At 39.4% G+C, this 22,784-nt stretch overlaps 1 protein-coding gene across 1 annotated transcript; it reads right to left on the reverse strand.

Annotated features, from left to right (window-relative positions):
- Window positions 1-9,691: 9,691 nt before the first annotated feature.
- On the reverse strand, window positions 9,692-11,910 carry LOC103933778 (trimethyltridecatetraene synthase). Its single transcript, XM_009343466.3, has 2 exons — window positions 10,952-11,910; window positions 9,692-10,619 (listed from the first exon to the last, which is right to left on the reverse strand). Exons 1-2 carry the CDS (start codon window positions 11,852-11,854, stop codon window positions 9,990-9,992), a joined length of 1,533 nt encoding a protein of 510 aa, XP_009341741.2. The 5' UTR covers window positions 11,855-11,910; the 3' UTR covers window positions 9,692-9,989.
- Window positions 11,911-22,784: the final 10,874 nt, after the last annotated feature.

A 22,784-nucleotide genomic window follows, 5' to 3' on the forward strand; every position in this document is an offset into this window, starting at 1 on the left:
TGTTATATGCTTAAACGATAAGTCTAAGGAATATGTAATTGGAAGGATGTGATCTAAAGAAGTTAGATTCATGAAACCATTCTCTTTCGTATACATATCCTAAACATTCCTGATTATAGGATTGCCAATTGGGCATTGACAGTCCATTAAGATCAGTTCTTGCTATGTCTTCTCTTAGAGAGAGTGACTGGTCTCGAGTCATTGGTGTGACTGACACCAACACAAGCATGTAGGTGCTCAATAGAGAATGAGTCCACTGAACGCAATCAACAAGGAGTTCTCATATTCATGTCACATGAAAACTCATGATTGGAATAATGCAAAGTAGTCCTTTGACTTGAGGCATCATAGTTGTCTTATGGTTAGGTCTTTGATCTTTGATTATGTCAAAGCCATTCCATCAAAGGGTGTCCATTGCATAGTTGGGGTTAAGCCACTTAGCCATGGAGGCAAGTGAATGCACAACAAGGGATCTCTAACCTTCAAACCATTTAAGGGAGAATACTCTATGATATGATTAAGAATCTCTAGCCAGAGTATGAATGAGATTTAGGAATTCGTTCCAAATCACATTCAAAGTAATCATATAAGTAAGAGAATCACATTGGATAGTATACATGAATAAACTATTGAATCAAACAATGTGGTCTAGAGTATTGTATTAGAGAAAGACAGTATTACATTGTAATCCTAAACTGAATAGGTTCACCTCTTCTGATTAGCTTGGGTAGCCATGACATACTGCTAGGTGTCACTCATGGTTTTTGGAAGCCCTAAAGGTGTACAATCACTAAAGGGACAATTGAAAAGTAAGTTTCAATTCATAATCGATTTGAAGAATTCTAATTGCCCACTGCCTCGCTAAAAAGAACCTAATGGATCATACACCGTGCAAGGTAGAGATTGAAGAAATAGCGGAGATGAGTAAGGATAATCAAATGGTTTAATTATTTATGGCTAGGATTAATTAATATGTTAATTAATCAAACGAATAAGTTCGTTTTAGACCTCAGGTTAGTTTTGGGCCTCAAGGCTCACTGGGCTTCGAATGTTAAGTCCAATAACTCAAGTTGTATAACCACTTGAAAACACAAGGGCATGAAAGCCCAATGAACCTACATGGCCGGCCATAGAGAGAGTGAAGGAAAATTGGTTTTAATTTCAATTATGCCACTCAATGTAAGTGGCTATAGAAAGGAAATTATAACCCATTTCCTCATAGGGGTTTTGCTAGAGAGAAAAGAGAAAAACACAAAAAGGTTCTTTCTTCACTTAGGAGGCTAGCCACCCTAGGAAGAATGGACTAGCATCCATTTCTTCCTAGGTCACTCATTCCTTAATGCTATCCTTGGTGTGCAAACTTAAAGTTTCCCTTTCTTGGGAACTTGGATAATCCATTCCTTCATCCATATCCAAGAAGTCATGGAGCCAGGAAGCAAAGTTTCTTCATCTACAACCATGGAGCCATGGAGCAAGGAGACTAAGGAAAGAAGGCCCTCACATGGGTGAATATCCTTTGCTAAGCAAAGAGGTGCTTTAAAGGTATAAAAGTTTCTCAACTCTTTTCTTTAAGATTTGAGTTGAGTCTTGGTTTACCACAGCTACTAGGCCTTGAATTTCATGGGTAATGTTTCATTTTTGAGTGCATACAAGTATGATTCTGCCTTTAATTGTTAATTGCATGCATAGATGTTGCTCAAATGAACTAGTTTTCACAAAATTTTCTTCAGACCAATGTATAGTGAGTCGTACAAAATATTATTTCACCAAATTCTCGAAGTACTTGACTGTACGAACGTGTAGGCGTAAGCGAAATCGAAATCGGAGTTACAATGAAGATTTTATGGAACTTCAAATCCAAAAATACTTTTGTAAAAAATTTCTATTTTATATTTTATATATTTATTCAAAATTTTATATTAATATATCATTATTTAATAATTTTTAAGGGGTATTTTTATTACTTTATTAATATTTCTGGAGTATGGGGCACACACTCACCTAAGTTCTCATTTTCTCTCTTGCCATTTGTTCTTCCTCGATACCTCTCATTCCCTCCCTCTCTCTCTCTCTCTTAGCTTTGTTTCCCTTACCTCTCCTATATTCTCACCCCGACAACAACAGCAGCAACAACTGCCACCACCGCACCATTCCTCCAGTGAACTACCCGACCACCATCCCTCCTCGTCTTCAACCCACTAAGAGTGCAAAACCACTGGAAACACCTTGTCTGGGCAGCTACCCCGATAACCCAACTGTTACCATCAAGCCAATGAGCTCTGGCAAGGAGCTGTGGTTTCCCAATGAAGATCTCGTCGATTTTAGTGATGGTAACATCCAAAAACCCTTTAAAATCTAGTAGATTATGTTTTGGTGTACCTTTGGAGTAGTTTTGAGATGAATGACAATGTTTGAACACGTAGAAACCACGCGGGGATGCCTCTCCCTAGTTTTTCTGGTGAGAAATTGGGGCTTTACAAACTTTTCCGATCTTCTCCAATCATGGCTCAACCTCTTGATGGTATATTTTTATCCCTCATGTTGCAAGCTCTAGTTCCATATATTATATGCTAGTTTTGGGTAAGTTTCAAACCCAAATCGGAGCTTAGGAAGTCTCCTTGCCAAATCCTGTGAATTCGGCCTTCTTCTTCGTCTGGGTCCTGTGGGTACAACCCGCGAGCCCAATGGGTCAACTCGACCTGATGCAATAAAAAAAAAAAAAAAAAAAAAAAAAAGAGAAAGGCCCAAAAACCTAATCTATGGGCTGGCCTAAGCCTTTGGCTTATTAACCTTGCCCAGCCCATTTCTGAAATAGACTCAAAATATTCTTTCTCTTGACTTTCTCGAAATTGTTTTCAAAGTCCTTTTTTGACGTCCGTTTTGTGAAATTCTAAAGTTTTAATGTAGTTGACCGCCAGGGTGGCTCGATTGACTTTTTAGGGTTGACTGTTGACTTTTTACAAAATTTGTTTGGGACCCCTCGTAGTGTATTTCGACGCCCTGATTTCAAATCCGCACTCTGTTTTCCCAAATTTAATCATTTTAGTTGACTTTTATTAATAGGTCCCATTATTATGCTTAGTTGCAATTACTATTGGAGACTCCGGCTTCACATTTATACGAAATGTCGTAATGATGAGAATTAGGAAATCATTATAAATCCTACAGGATGCCTAGCTTAATTATATTTATGGTTCTGAATAGTATTATGTTGACTAAGAGTATCGAATTACTGTGACATGACTATATTTACGTTATTTGCTCATTGTGTGCAACTTTGGTGTTAGTACTCATGCGGGCCAAGGCAAGGCTTCACGTGTATGTTCACATTGCACTGTATGCTCACGTTGGATCCATTGTAGTGCCAGTCCTTTCCTAGATTGCTTTAGGCAATTAAGACTCGTATGTGATGCGCATAGCGCTAGTCTTCATGTGATTGTAGTACTAGAGCGTAAATTATTATTACACCCAGTCCTGCTCATGTCATAATACCTCTACATAAACTCGTGTGTCAGTATGTGTCGATGAGCACTCGGTGTGATATGTTTATTTCTAAGAGATATTGTGATTACTAGAAGTTACTTGCTTATTTATGAATATTGTGACATATTGAATTCTTGAGATATTGCAGGTTACGGTAAGTATTTTCATACTATATGTATTGTGTATAATTTGGAAATTATACTTGTTTTACGGCGAGGGGTTATTATGTTTTTGAAAATATTTTTACAAAGCTTTATTTTTAGGCCCACTCACCCTTGTTTTTCGTCCCTCTAGGTTTTAGTAGCTGAGTTTTCATGTCGATGAGGACTCTTGGCAAACTTTGGTATAGGTGATTACCTTCGATGGTATAATTCTTATCCTACCTTTACTGTACTTTACTTATGCTTTGACAACACTTGTGAATTGGGTTCACTCTTGCTCACATGTTCATTCTTACATTGAGGCACTTTTGGGTTTAAATTTATTCACATATTCCACCTCACTACACCTTATGGCTCCGTCACCTTCTGGGTGTCGGCCAGCAGAGCTTGATTTAAAGTTCAGGTGGACATTCTGGGGTGTGTCAAGAACCTACTTTCAATATGTAAAATAGTCTCAACATAAAATCTTTTTTTCTACAAAATTATTTCAAAAACTAGCTAGTATTATTTCATGTTCATACGTAATTAGAGAAATTTTTAGTTTGAATTGAAAAAGGGTGATTATATGGGATTGGCTTGATATTTTTACCAAATAGGGGTGAGTTGGCAAGTTTGTAATCATTAGGAATTTAGGAGTTAATGATTGGTGAAGATTCATCCCCCAAAATTGGAGAGGTGGGATTCTATCCCTTAGAGTTTGGACGTGACCTTTTTGTATTTGTCCATGTGCATGGTAATGAATATAATCATGATTAGTTACTAATGTTTCCAATGTTTGATGTCCAAGTGTTGCAAAAAAATTGAAACATGTCATTGAAGTCTTAATTGTGGATTCCATTTCTTTCTCCATAAAGGCAGAAGGAGGAAAGAACACGAGAGGAACAACACCACACCAACAACACCACAACAGCAACAACAAAAATCTTTCCTTCTCAGACCACTCTCCCCACCATTCTTTTCCTTTACCTTATGTAAAGGCTATAGGCCATCTTCATTGTCTTTTGTAATTCTCTTGTACATAGTGAAATCCAAATGCATATACAATTCCAATGAACGTAGCCGAATTAGCGAACCACTTAAAATCGGTGTGTGATTGTCATAGCACAAAATTTATAACATTCTCTATCTATTTTCTCTCATAGCAAAAACTACGAAATGACACGACCAAGCCACGAAGATAGTTACCTAGTGCAAGCAGAGATTAATCATACATGAATCAAAAGGAGAATGAAGCAGTTATATGGTCAATACGTGATGTACCAAGCACACCATTACCAAATTCTCCCAACCATCTCGTACCAAACTTCTGCAAAATAAAACCATGAGGACCTTTCATCATAAACTCCCTGCGCACCCAAGTCTCACCACCATCATGCCACACTAAAATAGCCTACACAATTCTCCATCTCCTCACCAGTGTTCGAATGCCACCACCAAGTAGCAACCAACCTCATGTACTATGTTCCCGTCTCATATCTCAACCATGGCCAAACTTTGACGGGACAGTCTCTGTTGATGAAAGAGAGGTGTTCTTGTGATTCAAAGGGAGTGGAAGCGTAAGAGGAGAGAAAAGGAAAAAGTAGGATAACAAAAGGAGAAAATGGTAAAGTAATATTTTCTCAATTATGTTATCGAATGTTATCAACACTTATTTATTATTGATGGTAGGATATAATTTTGACTACTAACTATTTTGATAAGTGATGTAGATGTTATAAAGCATGCGGTTATTGATATCCATATTACTTAACATATACATATGCATTGCAAAGCAAGAAAAGGAGTTGTGTTGTGTCAAGTGCTCACTTGTGAAAAAGGATATTCGAGGGCTGAAGTTTGCCTTGAATATAAAATAAAGAACCTTGTATATGTTAGGCGTTGGCGGAAGGGCTTGAATGTACAATTGGGCGTTGGGGGAAGTGCCTATATAATAAAGTCAAAATTTCATTCTAAAAACTGGGTTCAAGGGATGAACATGAGTTAACTCATATTCTAAGATATTCGGAGCCAAGTGGTATAAGCATGGTATGGGACGTGCGAGCTTAGATGCCTTAGGTATGTGTTAGAGGGATTAGATGGAGTGAGTACATTCATCTATCTCATTTGCATATATTTCATGCATTTGAAAGAATTGTTACAATTTAATTATTAATTAATTGGTAGTTTTTGTTGTGAATCAATTTGTGCACTATTGTTTTTCCGTTGTGTATTCGATAAATTTTATGTAAGATTTTGTATATGATGTATGGTGTAATTGTTACAAATTATTTTATTTTCCACCATATCTTGGTAGTAGAATTTATTTCTATAGCTAAGATATGGCTCACACCCTAACTCGTGAATGACCCTTACTCGCAGTTTGGGACGTGACAAAAATTTCCTAGTAGATGTATGCTCCCAAATCAATTTGTCATCTTCTACATTTAAAGGCAAAGGTAAATGTAGAGAATCTGTTGCACCACAAAAGGGAATAAATCTACAAAATAATTTGGCAAAGACCAACTTTGAGCTTCAATAACATTTGAAACCCTAGGAAGAACTGTAGGTTAAATGACCAAAGCTAATGAAGGACCAATAATCGGGCCATCCAACCATTTGTCAAACCAAAAGAAAATTGATCTCCCATCACTAATAATCCAACGATTATTGTTATTTAGAATAGGCAAATCACGCTTCAAACCATGCCACACAGAATATGTAAATAGATATCTTGCATTTTGCAAGGTGCAAGAGGAAAACGTAGGCGAGCAAAAGAACCCAGCAAAGAAGAGGATTGTAAAGCATCCCAGCCAAAACTAAGCAAAGCTGTCAAGTTCTAAACAGCCAAATCTTGAAGACCAAGCCCCCCTTCAAGCTTAGGTCCACACACTATACTCCAATCAACAGTTACTAACTTTCGTGTTGCCAAGCCCAAGTAGAAAGATACTTCAAAAGGCAAGTTGGCCATTGATAAACTACCGTTGAATGTTTTCAAATCTAGCCGTTAAATTTGAAGTATAAACTTTAAAACCAATAAATTATTAAGGGCCTATGTTTAACCCATTCGGTTGGAGATGGTAAATGAGTACGGCCTGATTGTTTATTGGTTAAAGTTTATACTTCAAATTTCGCCGTGCACAAGCAGATAATTTATTAGTTTTAAAGTTTATACTTCAAATTTATTGGTTAATTTAATTAAATTATCGTTGAATGTGTTCAAATATACCCGCTAAATTTGAATAAATTATTGTAATTGAAGAGTTGAACGCCAAAAAATGCTAAGAGGGGGCTCATTTGACCATATAGTGGCTTGATAGGCTCCATAGAATTATAGTCAAGCTATCTGTTGGAGATTGGGCAAAACAGACAATTTTTTACCTTTTGGACCTTTAGGCCATCTCCAACCGAAGAAGCTATGTTTAGCCCCCGTCCAGATTATAGCCTGCAATAAATTATTTTTTAATGAACAGTGTCAAGCCATATCTATATACAATCTCCAACCGAAGGATGGTATTTTTTAGCCCTCTCAGCAATTTATTATTTTAAGTTTGTTTTTTAATTTTTTTGGATTAATTGAATTAAAATACTATATTAAAATAAAGTTTCCAGGCATATTTTGAGGATCATTTGTCGCTAAATGTTGTTTCAAGTTTCATGTTATTAAATATTTTTATTTTTACTTGCATGTTAACAACTTAGACATTAAAATGAGGTAAAATAATATGGAAGGGTGAAAATGATGTGAGAAATTATATAGAAATGACTTTGGTATATGTAGGAAAAAATTAGAATTTTTAAAAATTTCGTCTTTAGAAAAAAAAAAAAAATTTACTAAAATGATCCATCAAAACTGCTGTTGAGTCGATCAAAATCAAATATTGACGATATAACAGTCAGATATCTCCTGTAAATTAATCAATTGAATTTTCGTCTCATCAACATAGCTGGGCCCAACTTTTAGGGTTGGCTGGCTATGTTTGCCTAGCCCTGTGGCCATTTGGCTATATTTTTGCCCCAGCCCTCCATTGCAGATAGATTTTATGTCAAAATGGACTATACTTTGACCTATAATCCTTTGATAGACTTGGTTGGAGATGGCCTCAGCATTAGTATCAATGCTTGGTGACTGCCAAATTATGGCAAACATTGTGATATCCAATTCAACTATTTAAAATAGTGGATCGTTGACATCGGATCTACGGTATGTTTGTTAATTATCGGTTGTAATTTAAAATAATATCTTCCATCAATTATTAATTTTTTTTTTGTTTTGGACTCTTCTGACCAGATAAGATAAACAAACACACACACACACACAAAAAAAAAAAAAAAAAAAAAAAAAAAAAAAAAAAAGGGAAATAGTTGTGAAGAAAGTTACATTCGGCGGAGCTGCAAACAATTCAATCATTTTTAAATCAAATACAAAACTTAAAAAATAAGAAAATTGAAATAGTCATGAAGAAAGTTACATTTTATCTTAAAAGTCAAATCCTCTGGGACTCTGCAGCCAAATGCAAAGTAGTACTTTTGTAGAGTAAATTGACTTCTTTTCCTCCTCTTCACTACAATTATCACCAACTCCAAAGTTTTTATTTTTATTTTTTATTTTTTAAGAACTGGAAATATTTCATAACCAGGCCGAAGCCAGGAGAACAAAGAAAGCCACTCATGAAAAATCCATGAGAGTTCATCCAAAAAAAAAAAAAAACACAAATCCATGAGATATACCTATATATGTGTATATATAATAATAATAACGATAGGTCCCAAATATCTGGGACCGAAATTTAAAGCAAGTGCAAGGGAAATTTACTAAAATGATCCATCAAAACTGCTGTTGAGCCGATCAAAATCAAATATTGACGATATAACAGTCAGATATCTCCTGTAAATTAATCAATTGAATTTTGAAAAATAAATATTTTGACCAATTTCTGAAAGTATAAAGGGTTTAAAATCTACTTCAAGTTTTGAACTGTACAACCTAAATCCGCTAACTGGAAAGTGGAATGAGTCGGGGCCTAGGGATAAAAAAAAATATGAGTCTTTAATTTTTGTGGAAAAAAAATCAAAGTTGTTGGTTTGTGTGAAGTGGACCAGAGAAATGAGTTAATGAGTACTGTCAGGTTCAATTTTTGTGGCCCAGATTTTTTTATCCCTAGGCTCCGGACACTAAGTTCTGGAGTGGATCCAATTCCATACTTTTGGGTTTGTTTTGATCAATGTTTTTATATTTTATTTGTGGAGTTCTAGTTGTTTTAGTTTTGGAGTTACTTTTTCTTTTGTTTGGGAAAACTATAATAATTTGGAGTTACTTTCATTCTCATTGTGGTATGTTTTGATATAACGACCTTCAAATTTCGCACAGAACTCTTAAAATTCAGTTATTTTGTGTTTATTTTGGTTGTTTAGTTTTAGACCATATAATAGTTGGTTTTATGAAATCAATTGAAGTCTAGCAAAAAGAATTTATTTATGACATCTATTAATTGTAATGTTTTTAGTATGTTCATGTGAAACTATGTAATGTAAAAACCTCAATTTAAGTTTTTGGACTCAAGAATCTCAGGCTCAACCATGCTACTTGTGGTTTAATTTGAGAAATTTTCTAATATGCTCCATTATATCCTCTGCATACACCGAGATTTATAGAGTTTAAATTTTAATCATTGAATGTTTAATAAAAAAAAATCTAACGACAAAAATCTCTATATACACAAGGGGAATATTAGAATTTTTGCCATTTTGACCTGTTCTATCTCAATCACGACATTTTAAAGGGCCTATCAGCTTCAGTATCAACGCATGGTGAATGCCAAATAATGGTAAATATTGTGCCATCCTATTCAACTATTTATATTAGTGGATCGTTGATATCTGATCTACAGTATGTTAGTCATCAGTTGTAATTTCAAATAATATCTTCCATCAATTATTAATTTTTTTTTTTGGACTTTTCTGACCAGATAAGATAAAATCAAATCAAATCAAATATACGTCTAGAAATAGTTTAGAATTTTTTGTTAAATAAAAATTATGAAATCCGATAACAGGATCACGTGTCTGTGTAGATCTTAAACACAAATCCTTTGCTTTAAAATTCAACACTACTCCCATGTAATGACCCAACCTTTCTCACATCATCCAATGAGCCATCACAACGGGTGCCACACAAAGACCCCCTCCTGAAGGAGAGTGAAAGCCACCCATCAACTAACTTTACTACTTCCACATATAAAAGTGAAACAAAAGAAAAAAAAATGGAAATACAGGAATAGGTCTGGATTGGGATTGCACTCATAACAAACTTTCCCAAGTACTAAACATTATTGAGAGGAACTAGCTGATACAAAGAAACTCACATAATCACAGTGAGTAAACATGAGGTGGAAGACGAGGCTCACAGACTGCAACAAGGGGAGTTTTTTTCGGTGTCGAAAGCCCGAAAACCTCCTCCATGCTCAAATCCTCTTTCTTCATGTTATATGGCATTCTCCATGTAAATCCATGTAACAGATTAGCCAGACTTGACTGAATGACCTTAATGCCCAGACTGTAGCCAGGGCACATCCTCCTGCCTGACCCAAAAGGGAGCAGCTCAAAGTCCTGGCCTTTGACATCAATGTCCTTGCCTAGGAACCTCTCAGGGAAGAACTCCTCAGGGTTGTCCCACAATTCAGGGTCTCTTCCTATTGTCCACACACTCACTAGGGCTCTGGTGCCCTTGGGTATGTCATAGCCAGCTACTTGGCAGTCTTCCCTGGTTTGCCTTGGCACCAACATGGGTGCCACTGGGTGCAGCCTCATGGTTTCTTTGGCAATGGCATCAACATATGGGAGATTAACAATGTCCTTCTCCTCAACCCATCTCTCTCTTCCAATCACCCTGTCTAGCTCCTCTGCTGCCTTTTTGAATATCTCCGGCTTCCTTAGGAGCTCCGAAATTGCCCATTCCACCGTCACTGCTGAGCTCTCCGTTCCTCCGGCAATTAGGTCCTAATAGAATCCACCAACATAAAATAACTCTCATATTTTAAGTCACAAATAAGACATTAGTATTTATCTGGGTTAATTCTAGATCTTATTTAAAATTACGGTGATCTCAACCGCTCACATGCAGTCAATAACCATGGGATGCTAATGCATTGTGGTACCTAAATGCATCAACAGCTCACAGTTATCTGATCCTAACATTCCTCTTATATCCAGTGAACAAGACCTAGTATTTCACATCTCATATGTCACATATCACATCTACTAAACTTTAGGAAAATTCTCAATGATTATAGTATATTATTCCATAAAATAAAAAACTAATCAAATCATACCTGAGTAAATGCCTTGACCCCATGCCTCTCAAGCTTAACTTCTAGGTTAGGATCATCAGCAAGCTGCAAGAGCACATCAACCATGTCTTTTACAACAAAGTCTTTCCCACCAGCCTCCCTCTTTGTGATATGTTCATCCAACACATGCTCCAAAAACATATCCAACTTCTTGCTCAAAGTCTTCATCCTCTTTATGTACCCTTGTAAGTCCAAAAAATCAAGCCAAGGTATCGAATCGCCGATGTTCAACACCCCACTCAGCAAGAACAACTCATCCAACATCTTCTTGAACTCATCGGGGCTCACAATCGCATCTTTAGTCTCGTCAGTGTACTTCTTTCCAAGCACCATCCGGCTTATGACGTTGAGGCTCACGGTTGAGAGGTGGTCTTTGAGCAAAACGTTGGAGTTGGAGGAATCATATAATCCTTTAAGCAAGGCACTCATTTCCTCCCTCCTAATATATTCATAAGACTCTAGGCGTTTGTTGCTGAAAAGCTCCGTGATGCACATTTTACGGGCTTGCCGCCAATATGGGCCATACGGGGACCAAGTGATGTCCGAGTAGTTGTAGGTTGTGTGTTTGCCGGCTGCGAATTTAGGGCGGCCGGCAAAAGTGACGTCGTGTGTTTTCAGGAAGGCCTTGGCCATTTCTACTGAAGAACCCACGACGACAGGGTATGACCCAAACTTGAGCTGCATGATGGGGCCGTATTTTAGGGCGAGCTCGTGGACGGAACGGTGGGGAAGGTGGCTTATGAGGTTGAGGTTTCCAATGATAGGCCAGGGTTTAGGGCCGGGTGGCAGATTGAGCTTGCGGTGGCGGAGGCGGCGAGAGAGGAGGATGAGGGCTAGAGCTCCTAGCCATGCAGCTACGTGTGCAACAACCCAAGTGGCTTCCATTATTTGACAAGTAGTGAAGTGGTTTGTCTGGGTGGTGAAATATTGATGTATGTTTGAGGTGGTGGGAAAGGGGGTTTATAATTGGAGGAAGTCAATGCACAGGTCGCCTCACTTGTCTGGTATATAATCTAACATCATTTCAATTGTCGTTTTTCATGATAACAATTTGTCGTTGGCAAGTATGCACATTGGATTTCTATTAAACAGAGAAGACTCACCAGTCAATGCTGATTATGATTTTTTTTTTAAATAAAATTTATTGGAGAGAAAAAGAGAATACAAGCAGCAATGAGCTGCAAATAGCAAAGCTAACAACGCTGCACCAAAGCAGCAACAATAAGCGCTAACTATTTATAGGGATATTTTATTTCTTTAAAAGAGACTAATCAGCAGCAGAATGGATGATTTTCAAAGAACTCAACCAAAGGCTAATAGTGGACTTAATTGAGTTGAGAACCACCGCAGCGGTTTGACATGAATTCTTGAATCCACGGTTGTTCTACTCCAAACATAATACACAGTAGTAGCAAGACTTAACTTCAACATTATTGATGATAGAGATTTTCCCTTATAACGGCTAGCAGCCCACATGACAAAAAGAGGCCATGGGAGCCTTGGCCAAGGGACACCGTACCTGAACAACACTGAAGACCAAATACCATCATAAAAGGACACTCAAAGAAGAGGTGGCAATGGTGATTATGTTTAGTAAAAGGCAAGTTAAGTGTCTTCATTGGGAGAGAATGTAAGAGATTGATTTTGGAAATAAGTGTTTTTTTAAAAGAGCTTCTGATTATGTTTAAAATAAATTTAAAAACGCCTTTCAATCATACAAGCGCGTTTTTAGAGAAACACATGTTTTGTACTTGTTAAAAAAAATACTTTTAAGTGTTGTTTAATAAAATTTTCTTCATGTTTATACTTACGAGCAAAAATACTTTCTAGAAAACTATTCCCAAACAAGTGATATGATTACCCACAACTAGAATGCGATTATCACATTGTATCCTTGTAGATAGAGTTTCTTTGTTGCGTTTTACTTGGTGCCTCCAATTATAATAGGAGAGAACCAAAGTACCTTTTAAAATAAATAAAATAAAATATAGACTTGACTGTCCAAATTAAAAATTCAAATGAGACTCAACAACTCAACTAATATTGTTATTAATAGCTACAAAAGGATAATATTAAAAAAAAAATAACGATATTCACACATTCATTTTATATTCCACACATTTTGTGAATTTTTTTGTCATTGATCTTCTTCATTTAATTTTAATGGACAGTTGGAAACTAAGAAGAATGCATGAAATATAAAAATAAGTGTGTAGATAGCATTATCCAATAATAATTATAATAATAATAATGAAGTGTCGTAAAAAAATTGTAAAGAAGGCCAACTTGATAATTTGGTCAATGATCAATAAACGAAATTCAAGCCCTTCTAGTCTTTAGGGAAAATAATAAGAAACCTACCAAGCCAATCCACGAAGAAAACTAAAAAAGTGAGAGGCGTTTTCTCAGTTGGTATGCTTGAATGGGCTGAAGGACTTGACCGTGGACTAGATTGCAAATTCACTTTACTTTCTTATCATGAGTTTCCGGGAAAATCTTGGGATCGGATGCATGAGACAATTGAAAAATGTTTTTTCTTTTATTTTATTTTTTTTTGGAAATAGACATTTTCAACGCAGAGGTGGCTGTTTGAACACGGTTCCCAAATTTTTACATTTATACATCTCGTATTTATCCTGCATTTTATTAAATCTTGATCATTCTATTAATCGTCATACATAAAACTGTTTTCTTTAAAAGTGCTCTTTGTCTTTTTAAAAGCGCTCTTAAAAGCATTTTTAAACATGTCAATTGTGTAGTGTGGAGTGTAGAGCCAAAAATAATCTCAAAAATTATAGAGCTGACACCTGGATTATTTCCCAAGAAATATAAGACTACCCCTATTAAAGGAGCAGAGAGCAGCCTCATTCACCACAGACAGCTGAGGTAGAACAGGCAGAGATCAACAACTGCTCAATGCACCCATGGGCAGCTTAGGATATTTACCTATTTATTCTAAGATATTTATTTACACAAATATCTTAGAATATTCCACCCAAAATACGACCTAGGGCCGGCCACCCCTAAACCCTATAGGGTCGGCCCACTTCCTCCTCCTTTCTTATAAATACTCCATTATCTCCAAAATTCTGTGAGCTTTAGCTACCCCTAAAGAGGCTTTTTGCTTCCCATAAACACTCAAAGACATTCTTTACAAAATTCTAACTTTGACATTGGAGATTCTTTAGCCAAATCCCCCTTCCTCATTCATCGTGGGTTTGTGAGGCTTTTGACCTTAATCTTAGGTGTTATTATTTTGCAGGTGCAAATTTGTCAATCAAGGAAAGGTGGAAATTTGCATCCATAAATTGGTGCTTTCGTAGAGAGCTCTGATCCGAAGACTCGAGGAAGACTCTCGCTTTCAACTTTCTTCGTAGATCCACGACTACGATGGCAAGAAATTCAGAAACTACAACCAATAGGACCTCCTACGTTGAAGCACATGGACCAATCGATGGAGATCGGGATGTGGCTCCACGCTGTTGCTCCTCGAGGCTTACCATGGCAAAATTGCACCTTTGTCACCACAAGGTACCGTGACCATGCCAGCAACGACAACCACTGCTATGAAAGCCCACGGGGCAGCCTCCATTCAATGCAAGGAAACCCAAGGGTAGGAGGCCCATGACCCAAGCAACTAGCAGGTGCAGACCCAAGCAGCTGCTCGTCCTCAGCAGTAGCCTTTGGCGCCTGCCACCTTCACTTGGATGCGAGCTGCTTAGACTAAAGCAGCCCAAGCCACGCCAACCGAGGTGGCCTAGTGCCCATGCACCCGATCTACTCCCACAGCCTTCCAGATGGTTTAGCATGGTCCCAGACCAGTTCAACCAGCCCAGATCCAGATCCCAAGGCCGACAGTTGAACCAAGGGTATTTTCACCCCACCTTACTACATATCTGATCTATCTTGGCTCAAGCTTTGCATCCAAAGTCTATTACACTTCCACATAAACATCTACTATCCCTTACAGTTCCACTCCAAGCAACGAACAACATTTATCCCGACAGGTAGCCTAATTGACAAGTGCCCTCGTGCAGTAGACTACCTAGATGAGTCAGCTGCTGCAGCGTACCGACATACAGCGTGTCGCGAACAAGGTGTCAATAAGTAGGAAAAGGGTAGGCAATGACGTTTATTTCCAACGTCGTCCCGGCAAGCACCCCCTCAACCAGTCATGAATTGAGCATTATGGCAGTCTACACTCCTGCCTGGGCCCTTCAGATAACGTAGTCTCTCGTTTTAGCATGCAAAAGAGTGTGCATTCTTGGTTAGGCTTTTAGATGAGCATACATTCACGATTGGGCCACATCTTGATAATCAACATAGACAACCTTCCAGGCATAATGTCCATTTGCGGTTAGGCTCGTAAGGAGCATCTTCCACCTCACATTGGAGTAGGCAGGACGACAAATGGAGAGAATCATCCGCTCAATTCGGGTCAAGTTTAACCAGTAGCCTGCGAGTAATTCGATCGCCTGCTAGGAATGTACTAAATGCACAGCAGTCGTGGCATAAATGAGCCGATCATAGGGAAGAGCAGTAGAGACCAGTAGGTCATGACCAGGGGCAGCCAGAAGCTTCGTTGTCCTTGCAAAGGCAAATTTAAGAAGAAGTAAAGGGGCTCCTAACTAAGTGATTGCTCGAATTCGAGCACATCGAAGCCACAAACGACCCTTTGTAGAGACGTGGCACACATGAGCATATCACCTTTCACGGATGAGATCGTGTAGACAGAACCCTCGTGTAATTTCAATACACCATATTTCACCATATTCAAAGGAGATGGAGACCTGGAAAGGCACTTGAAACACTACCGTAATGCGATGATCCACTACTTTGCAGGGCAAGGCGTAGGTTTAGTTCCATACCCTGCCTCCATAATCCATCTGGAGTTTCGGCAACCTTTTCGTAGTTTTCACTAAGGAATACTTATCCTACCTCTCTATAAGAAGAAGTCTGATCATCTCTTCAACATTAAGAAGAATCCGAATGAGTCAATCTATAACTATTCAAAAGGTTCAAGCTTGAGAAGGCGAAGGTAGTCAGCTGCAATGACTCGATCACTAATGCAGCCTTCCAAAATGGACTCTCAATAGATCATCCCCTATTTAGAGAATGATCATGAAAAAAAACCTGACTCTAGCAGACTCATTCGCTCTAGTAGAGAAGTATACGTTTTGGGATGAGGCTCGACAAGCAAACAAGGCACTTGAGCAACCTCAGAAAGAGTTCAAGATAGCTTAGAAAAATGTAGATAAGAAGCAGTCTAACGATCGAAGCAAGTAGGGGACCAAGCGTAGAGATTGGTCCTCAACAAGAGGAGCTCAGCCACTAAGAACTATACCAAGTTCTCGATCCCGATCGCCTCAGCGACCCTAAGAGTGAGCCTTGATTCAAGCTGCCAAGACAATCTAAATGAGACACCTCCAAGTTAGATCACACTAAGTACTATACGTTCCACTGAGGTCCTGGTCACACGACTGACATATGCTATACCTGGAGAGACCACCTAGAGAAGCTGGTGAAGAAGTGTAAATGTGATAGATACCTAGACAAGCCAGCTGTGCGGCCTAGAAGAAACGCAGACGCAGACGATGAGCTACCTACTAAGACCATCAGAATCAACAGCATCTCCACCAAGTCCGAATACTTAGGGGCCACAAACAACTCCATGAAGAGGAAGATCCAGCAGGTTATAGTAGTCTCCTAACTTCAGGTAACCGATGCCAAACCTGGGCCCATCATTCGAGTAAAATGTCGAAGGAATAGACTTCCCAAACAACAACGTCCTGGTCATTTTGGTCTAACTGGCTCACACCATAATCTACATAGTGATGGTGGACAACGGCACGTAGTAAATCTACTTCAACTATCCATCATTCATAAAATGGGCCTGGAAAGCACGATAATATGCCAAGCAGAGGTACTCATCGGATTTAATACATACACCTCAACTGCTACTGGCAACATAATACTCGATGTGAGAACTTTACTAGTAGTCTCAAAGCAGACTTTCACAACAGTCAGCGATTCGTCTTTCTATAATAGGATTCTAGGAAGGCCATAGTTAGTGAAACTGACGCTGTAACCTTCGTCGAGTACCAAAAAATCTGATTCCGTATCTCAAGATGAAGAGTCAAAGAGATTAAGGTAAACCAGGCCGCATCTTGACGATGCATAGTGCAAATGCTGAAAGAGTCAAAGAAGAAGTCCTTCCCCCCCCCCATAGGAGCTATTGAGGTTCAGAAAGACAAGCCTGCCACCAAATATTAGCCACAGTAGGCGGATTAAGATAATGGCGTTTAGAAGGACACGCCGACAAAAGAAAAAGTGTGGAGGCCAAAAGAGGACGCTGGATACGTCATTCTTGATCCCTGAGCAGCCGAACAAGACAGCTAGAATCCGTTCACGATGGAGCCCAACCGCACCTCTCATGGTCAAAAGATCGATGCAAGCCATTTTTCACGGCCAACAAGAAGGCTCAAAGAGACAAGTAGGACGACGAGTGCGATAAAGCATTTCAAAACTTGAAGAGATATTTGACATCCCTTTTGCTACCATCCAAGCCGGAAGTAGCCGAGGACCTATACATCCACTTGGCAATCTCAACAGTACAAGTAAGCTCCACCCTCATACGAGAAGAGCTGAGGTCTCAATTGCCAGTATTCTACACTTTTAAAGCTCTCCTCAATGTGAAAAAAAGATACTCGAGGATTGAAAAGCTAATTATGGCGTTAATTGTTGTAGCTCGGAAGCTCAGACCATACTTTCAAGTGCATATGGTCGTCGTTATGACTCAATATTGCTTACGATCTATCCTACATTATCCACACGCTTCTCAATAAGTGATGAAGGGGGCATTAGAACTCGGACAATTCGGTTTGGTTTACTGACCTTGCAAGGTGATAAAAGCTCATGCTTTGGTAAACTTCATAGCAGAGTTCACTCCCAGCCTGGAAAACGCGACAATACAGCCCAAAGATGCCCTCAAGTACACCTTGACTGAACCAACCCTTTCTGACAAAGGCTTTTGGCGCATGTACATCGACTGTTCATCCAACTACAAAGGTTCTAAAGAAGGCTTGGTTTTCATCATCCCAAATAGCTCAATGCTCAAGCAAGTAAGCACTCTAGGCTTCAAGGCATCAAACAACAAAGTAAAGTACAGGGCCTTATTAGCAACCCTTCGAATATCACAAGATATGGCAATCAAAAAGCTCGCAATCCATTCTGATTCTCAACTCATCACTAGCTAGATTACTGGAAGGTAACCAGCAAAGCATTAAAAGATGACACTATACCTTGAGAAGGTACAAAAGTAGCTTGAGGTGCTTTAGATTTACCCCCACACAAGTGCCACAGGCAGACAATGCTCACGTAGACGCCTTGGCAGCCTTAGGCTTCACTTTGGACTACTAATTTAGACACTCCATCCCAATCGAGTATTTGGGAAAGCTGACCATAGAAGAAAAACCAACAACCGAGGTGTTACAAGTTAATACAACCCCAAGCTAGCAAGATCCCATCATTGACTACCTAGTTAATAAGACAATCCCTACAGAATGATTGAAAGCTAGGTAGCTCCAAATAAAGGCACTACTACATGCGGAATACCTGACTCTAATAGACTCATTTGCTCTAGCAGAGAAGCATACACTTTGGGATGAGGCCGAACGAGCAATTTAAGGCACCTGAGCAGCTTCAGAAGGAGTCTGAGGCAGCCCAGAAGAATGTGCACAAGAAACAGTCCAACGACTGAAATAGGCAAGAGGCTAAGTGTAAAGACCGGTCCCCGGCAAGAGGAGGCCAAGCCACCAAGTTTTTGATCCTAGTGAACCAGATTTTCAGTGACCTTAAGATTGAGCATTGGTTCAAGTTGCCAAGACAATTCAAATGAGACACCTCTAAGCTAGATTACACCAAGTATTGCACAGTCCACCGAAGTCCTGGTTACACAACCTACACTTGCTATACTTGGAGGGAATACCTTAAAAAGCTGGTGAAAGAGGGTAAATGCAACAGATATTTAGAAAAGCCAGCTGCGTAGCCTAGGAGGAATGCAGATACAGACGAGAAGCCGTCTGCCAAGACTATTAGAATTAACGACATCTTTGCTGAGTCCGAATATTTGGGGGCACAAACAACTCCAAGAAGAGGAAGATCCAACAAACTATATCAATCTCTCAGGTTCAGGCAACCTACGCCAACCTTAGACCCATTAATGGTTTCCCGAGCAGGATGCTGAGGGAGTTGACTTCCTACACGACGATGCTCTGGTAGTGTCCGTTCAACTGGCAAACGCTATAGTCGACATAATTATGGTGGACAACGACAGCATAGTAAATTTGCTTCAGCTATCCGTCATTCAAAAGATGGGCCTGGAAAGCACGATAATACACCAAGCAAAGGTACTCATCAGATTCAACGAATTTACCTCGACTGTTATTGGCAACATAACACTCGATGTGAGATCACCAATAGCAATCTCAAAGTATATGTTCATTATAGTCAGCGACCCATCTCCCTATAACAAGATACGGGGAAGGCCCTGGCTAGTGAAACTAGGTGCCCTAAGCTCCGTCAAGTACCAAAAAAATCTGATTCTGTATCCGGAAAAGAGGATTCGGAGAGATCAAGCCTAACCATGTCGCAACCCGATGATGCATGGTGCAAATGCTGAAGAAGTCAAAGAAGAATTCTTTCATCCCCGTAGGAGCTATTGAGGTTGGGAAGGACGAGCTTGCTACTAAATAGTAACTGTAACAGGCATATTAAGATGATTATGTTCAGCAGGGCACACCGACAGAAGCGAAAAGGATGAAAGCCAGAAGAGGACATCAAAGACATCATTCTTAACCCTGGGCACCTAACAAAGATGGCTATAACCCGAAGGAAAAGAAAGAACTCACGACCTTCCTTAGGGAAAACCGTGACGTCTTTGCATGGTCACCCTTTGACATGCCCGACATTTATCCCAAGATAGCTTGTCATAAGCTACATGTCAACCCTACTGCCAAACCGAAGAGAAGACACTTCACTCCATAACGAGTAGCGATCATTAAGGCAGAGATATACAAGCTACTGGAAGTTGAATTCAACAAGAAAGTGGTGCAGTCAGCATGGCTAGCCAACGTCATGCTGGTAATGGAGAAAGAGAATAGCAAGTGGAGAGTATGCATAGATTACACTGACCTTAACAAGGCTTGCTCGAAAGATCTGTTCCTTGTCCCCTAAATTGACTTACTGGTGGACTCAACTGCAAGGAACCAACTACTCAGCTTCTTGGATGCATATTCTGGCTACAACTAGATTGCCATGTTTGAGGCCGACAAAGAGAAAACTATGTTTATAAATAAACAAGGCATCTACTACTACAAGGTTATGCCTTTTGGCCTCAAGAACGCTAGAGCTACCTATTAAATATTAGTAAACATGATATTCGAGAAGCAAATTGGGGTTACCATAAAGATCTACATCAATGACATCATGGTAAAAGGAAAACAGCAGTTAAGAACTTGGCAGAGACATTCATTATCCTTAGGGAGTATAAGATGAAGCTCAACCTTGCTAAATGCACATTTAGAGTCTCCTCAGGCCGATTCTTAGGGTATTTCGTAACCCAGCAAGCAATCAAGGTGCAACCCAAGTAGATCAAAGCAATCTTTGAGATGAAATCCCCAACCACTTTGAAGGAGATCCAAATTCTGACCAGATGAGCAGCCGTGCTCAACTGTTTCTTCTTGCACTCAACCGATCAATTCAGGCCCTTTTTCAAAGCCATCAAGAAGGAGAAAAGTGAGACGATGAATGTGAGAAAGCATTACAAGACTTGAAGAGATATTTGAAATCCCCTCCGTTACTATCCAAGCCAGAAGTATTCGAGGAATTATACATCTACATAGCAATCTCAGACGTAACAGTAAACTCTGCCCTCACATGAAAAGAGTTGACGACCCAACTCCCAGTATTCTACACTATTAAAGCTCTCCTCGATGAGAAAACAAGATACCCAAGGATTGAAAAGCTAATTTTGGCATTAGTTGCTGCTCGGAACCTCAGACCATACTTTCAGGCACATACGATCGTCATTTTGACTCAGTATCCTCTACGATCCATCTTACATAGTCCAAATGCTTCTCAACGAGTGATGAAGTGGATTTGGAACTCGACTAATACGGCTTGGTTTACTGACCTCACACAGCTATAAAAGCTCAGGCCTTGGCATACTTTATAGCAGAGTTCACTCCTAGCCTAGAAGATGCAACGACACAGCCCAAATACACCCTCAGGCACGCCTTGGCCGAACCAACCCTTTATGACAAAGAGTTTTGGTGCCTAGAGGAATGGTTCATCTAACTACAAGGGTTTTAAAGCAAACTTGGTTCTCATCACCCCAAACAGCTCGATGCTCAAGCATGCAATCACTCTAGGCTTCAAGGCATTAAATAATAAAGTAGAGTGCGAGGCCTTATTGGCAAGCATCTGAATGGCACAAGATCTGGTAGTCAAGCTCGCAATCCATTCCGTTTCTCAATTTATCACTAGCCAAACTACTTGGGAGTATGCAGCAAAGCATCAAAGGATGGCATTATACCTCCAGAAGGTAAGAAAATAGCTTGTGGCATTTCAGACTTACACCCTCATATAGGTGCCACAGGCAGACAACGCTCATGCAGACACCCTGGCAGTCTTAGGCTCTGCTTTGGACTACTAGTTCAAATACTCCATCCCGATCAAGTATTTAGGAAAACCGAGTATAAAAGAAAAACCAGCAGTTGAGGTGTTACAAGTCAATACAACCTTAAGCTGGCAAGATCCCATCATCGACTACCTAGTCAATGGGACACTCATTTCAGAAATATTGGAAGTTAGAAAGCTAGGAAGCTCCGAATAAAGGTGGCACACTACTATATTTGGAACGGCATTATATTATGAAAGTCATTTCCAAGCTCACATCTCAGCTACCTAGTGCATCCTAACGACTTAAAAGTTCTGAGCTTGATTCATAAAGGAGTTTGTGGAAACCACTCAAGAGGTCAATCATTAGCATAGAAGATCTTCAATGCTGGCTACTAGTAGCCCACCGTCCATCAAGACGCTAAGGAATTTGTTTAAAAGTATGACAATTATCAACACTTCAAGCCTATACTCGCATTACTTACCAACGAGCTCCACCTACATGATGGCCATTCATGCAGTGGGCAATCAACTTGGTAGGGCCCGTGCTACCCGTTATTAGAGGCAGAGGCATGATGATCGTGGCAATTGACTACTTTACCAAGTAGGTAGAAGCCGAACCTATGACTACCACTACTCAATCAGACATAGAATGCTTCATATGGAATAACATCATCTACCGATTTGGCATCCCATAATCTATCGTCATCAACAACGACCTGTAATTCATGGGCAAAGACTTGTTTAAGTTCTTCCAAAAATATTGCATCAAGCAGCACATGTCTAACAAGGCAACAGGCAGACGGAGGCATCCAACAAGGCAATCATGGGCTGACTTAGGAAATCATTCACTAACAAGTAAGAAAAGTGGTCAGACGAACTTCTTGGTGTTTTAAAGGTATATCCAACAACCAAGCAACGAGCAACCAGTGAAACTCTTTTCTCTTTGGCATTTGGTTCAGAAGCAATTATCCTTCCTAATGTCATCGTGCCAAGCATCGGCATCATATTGCCAACTTTAGAGTAGAACAGAAATGAGATAGCCCCAAATCTAGATCTGGCACTAAAGAAGGTTATCACCCGCATTACAGCTTACCAGTAGTAGCTCATCTTCAGCTACAACAAAAGGGCAAAGATC

Source organism: the organism of the source record quoted next, unplaced genomic scaffold, assembly GCF_019419815.1.
Source record: "Pyrus x bretschneideri cultivar Hongxiangsu unplaced genomic scaffold, Pyrus_bretschneideri_v1 Contig37, whole genome shotgun sequence".
Lineage (NCBI taxonomy): Eukaryota > Viridiplantae > Streptophyta > Magnoliopsida > Rosales > Rosaceae > Pyrus > Pyrus x bretschneideri.

What these genes read in the sequence shown, in the direction of transcription:
- LOC103933778 (XM_009343466.3), bottom strand. Translation starts at nt 11,854, where the DNA reads ATGGAAGCCACTTGGGTTGTTGCACACGTAGCTGCATGGCTAGGAGCT. An exon ending in GGGTCAAGGCATTTACTCAG is followed by an intron (nt 10,620 to 10,951) that starts GTATGATTTGAT and finishes GGATTCTATTAG; the next exon opens with GACCTAATTGCCGGAGGAAC.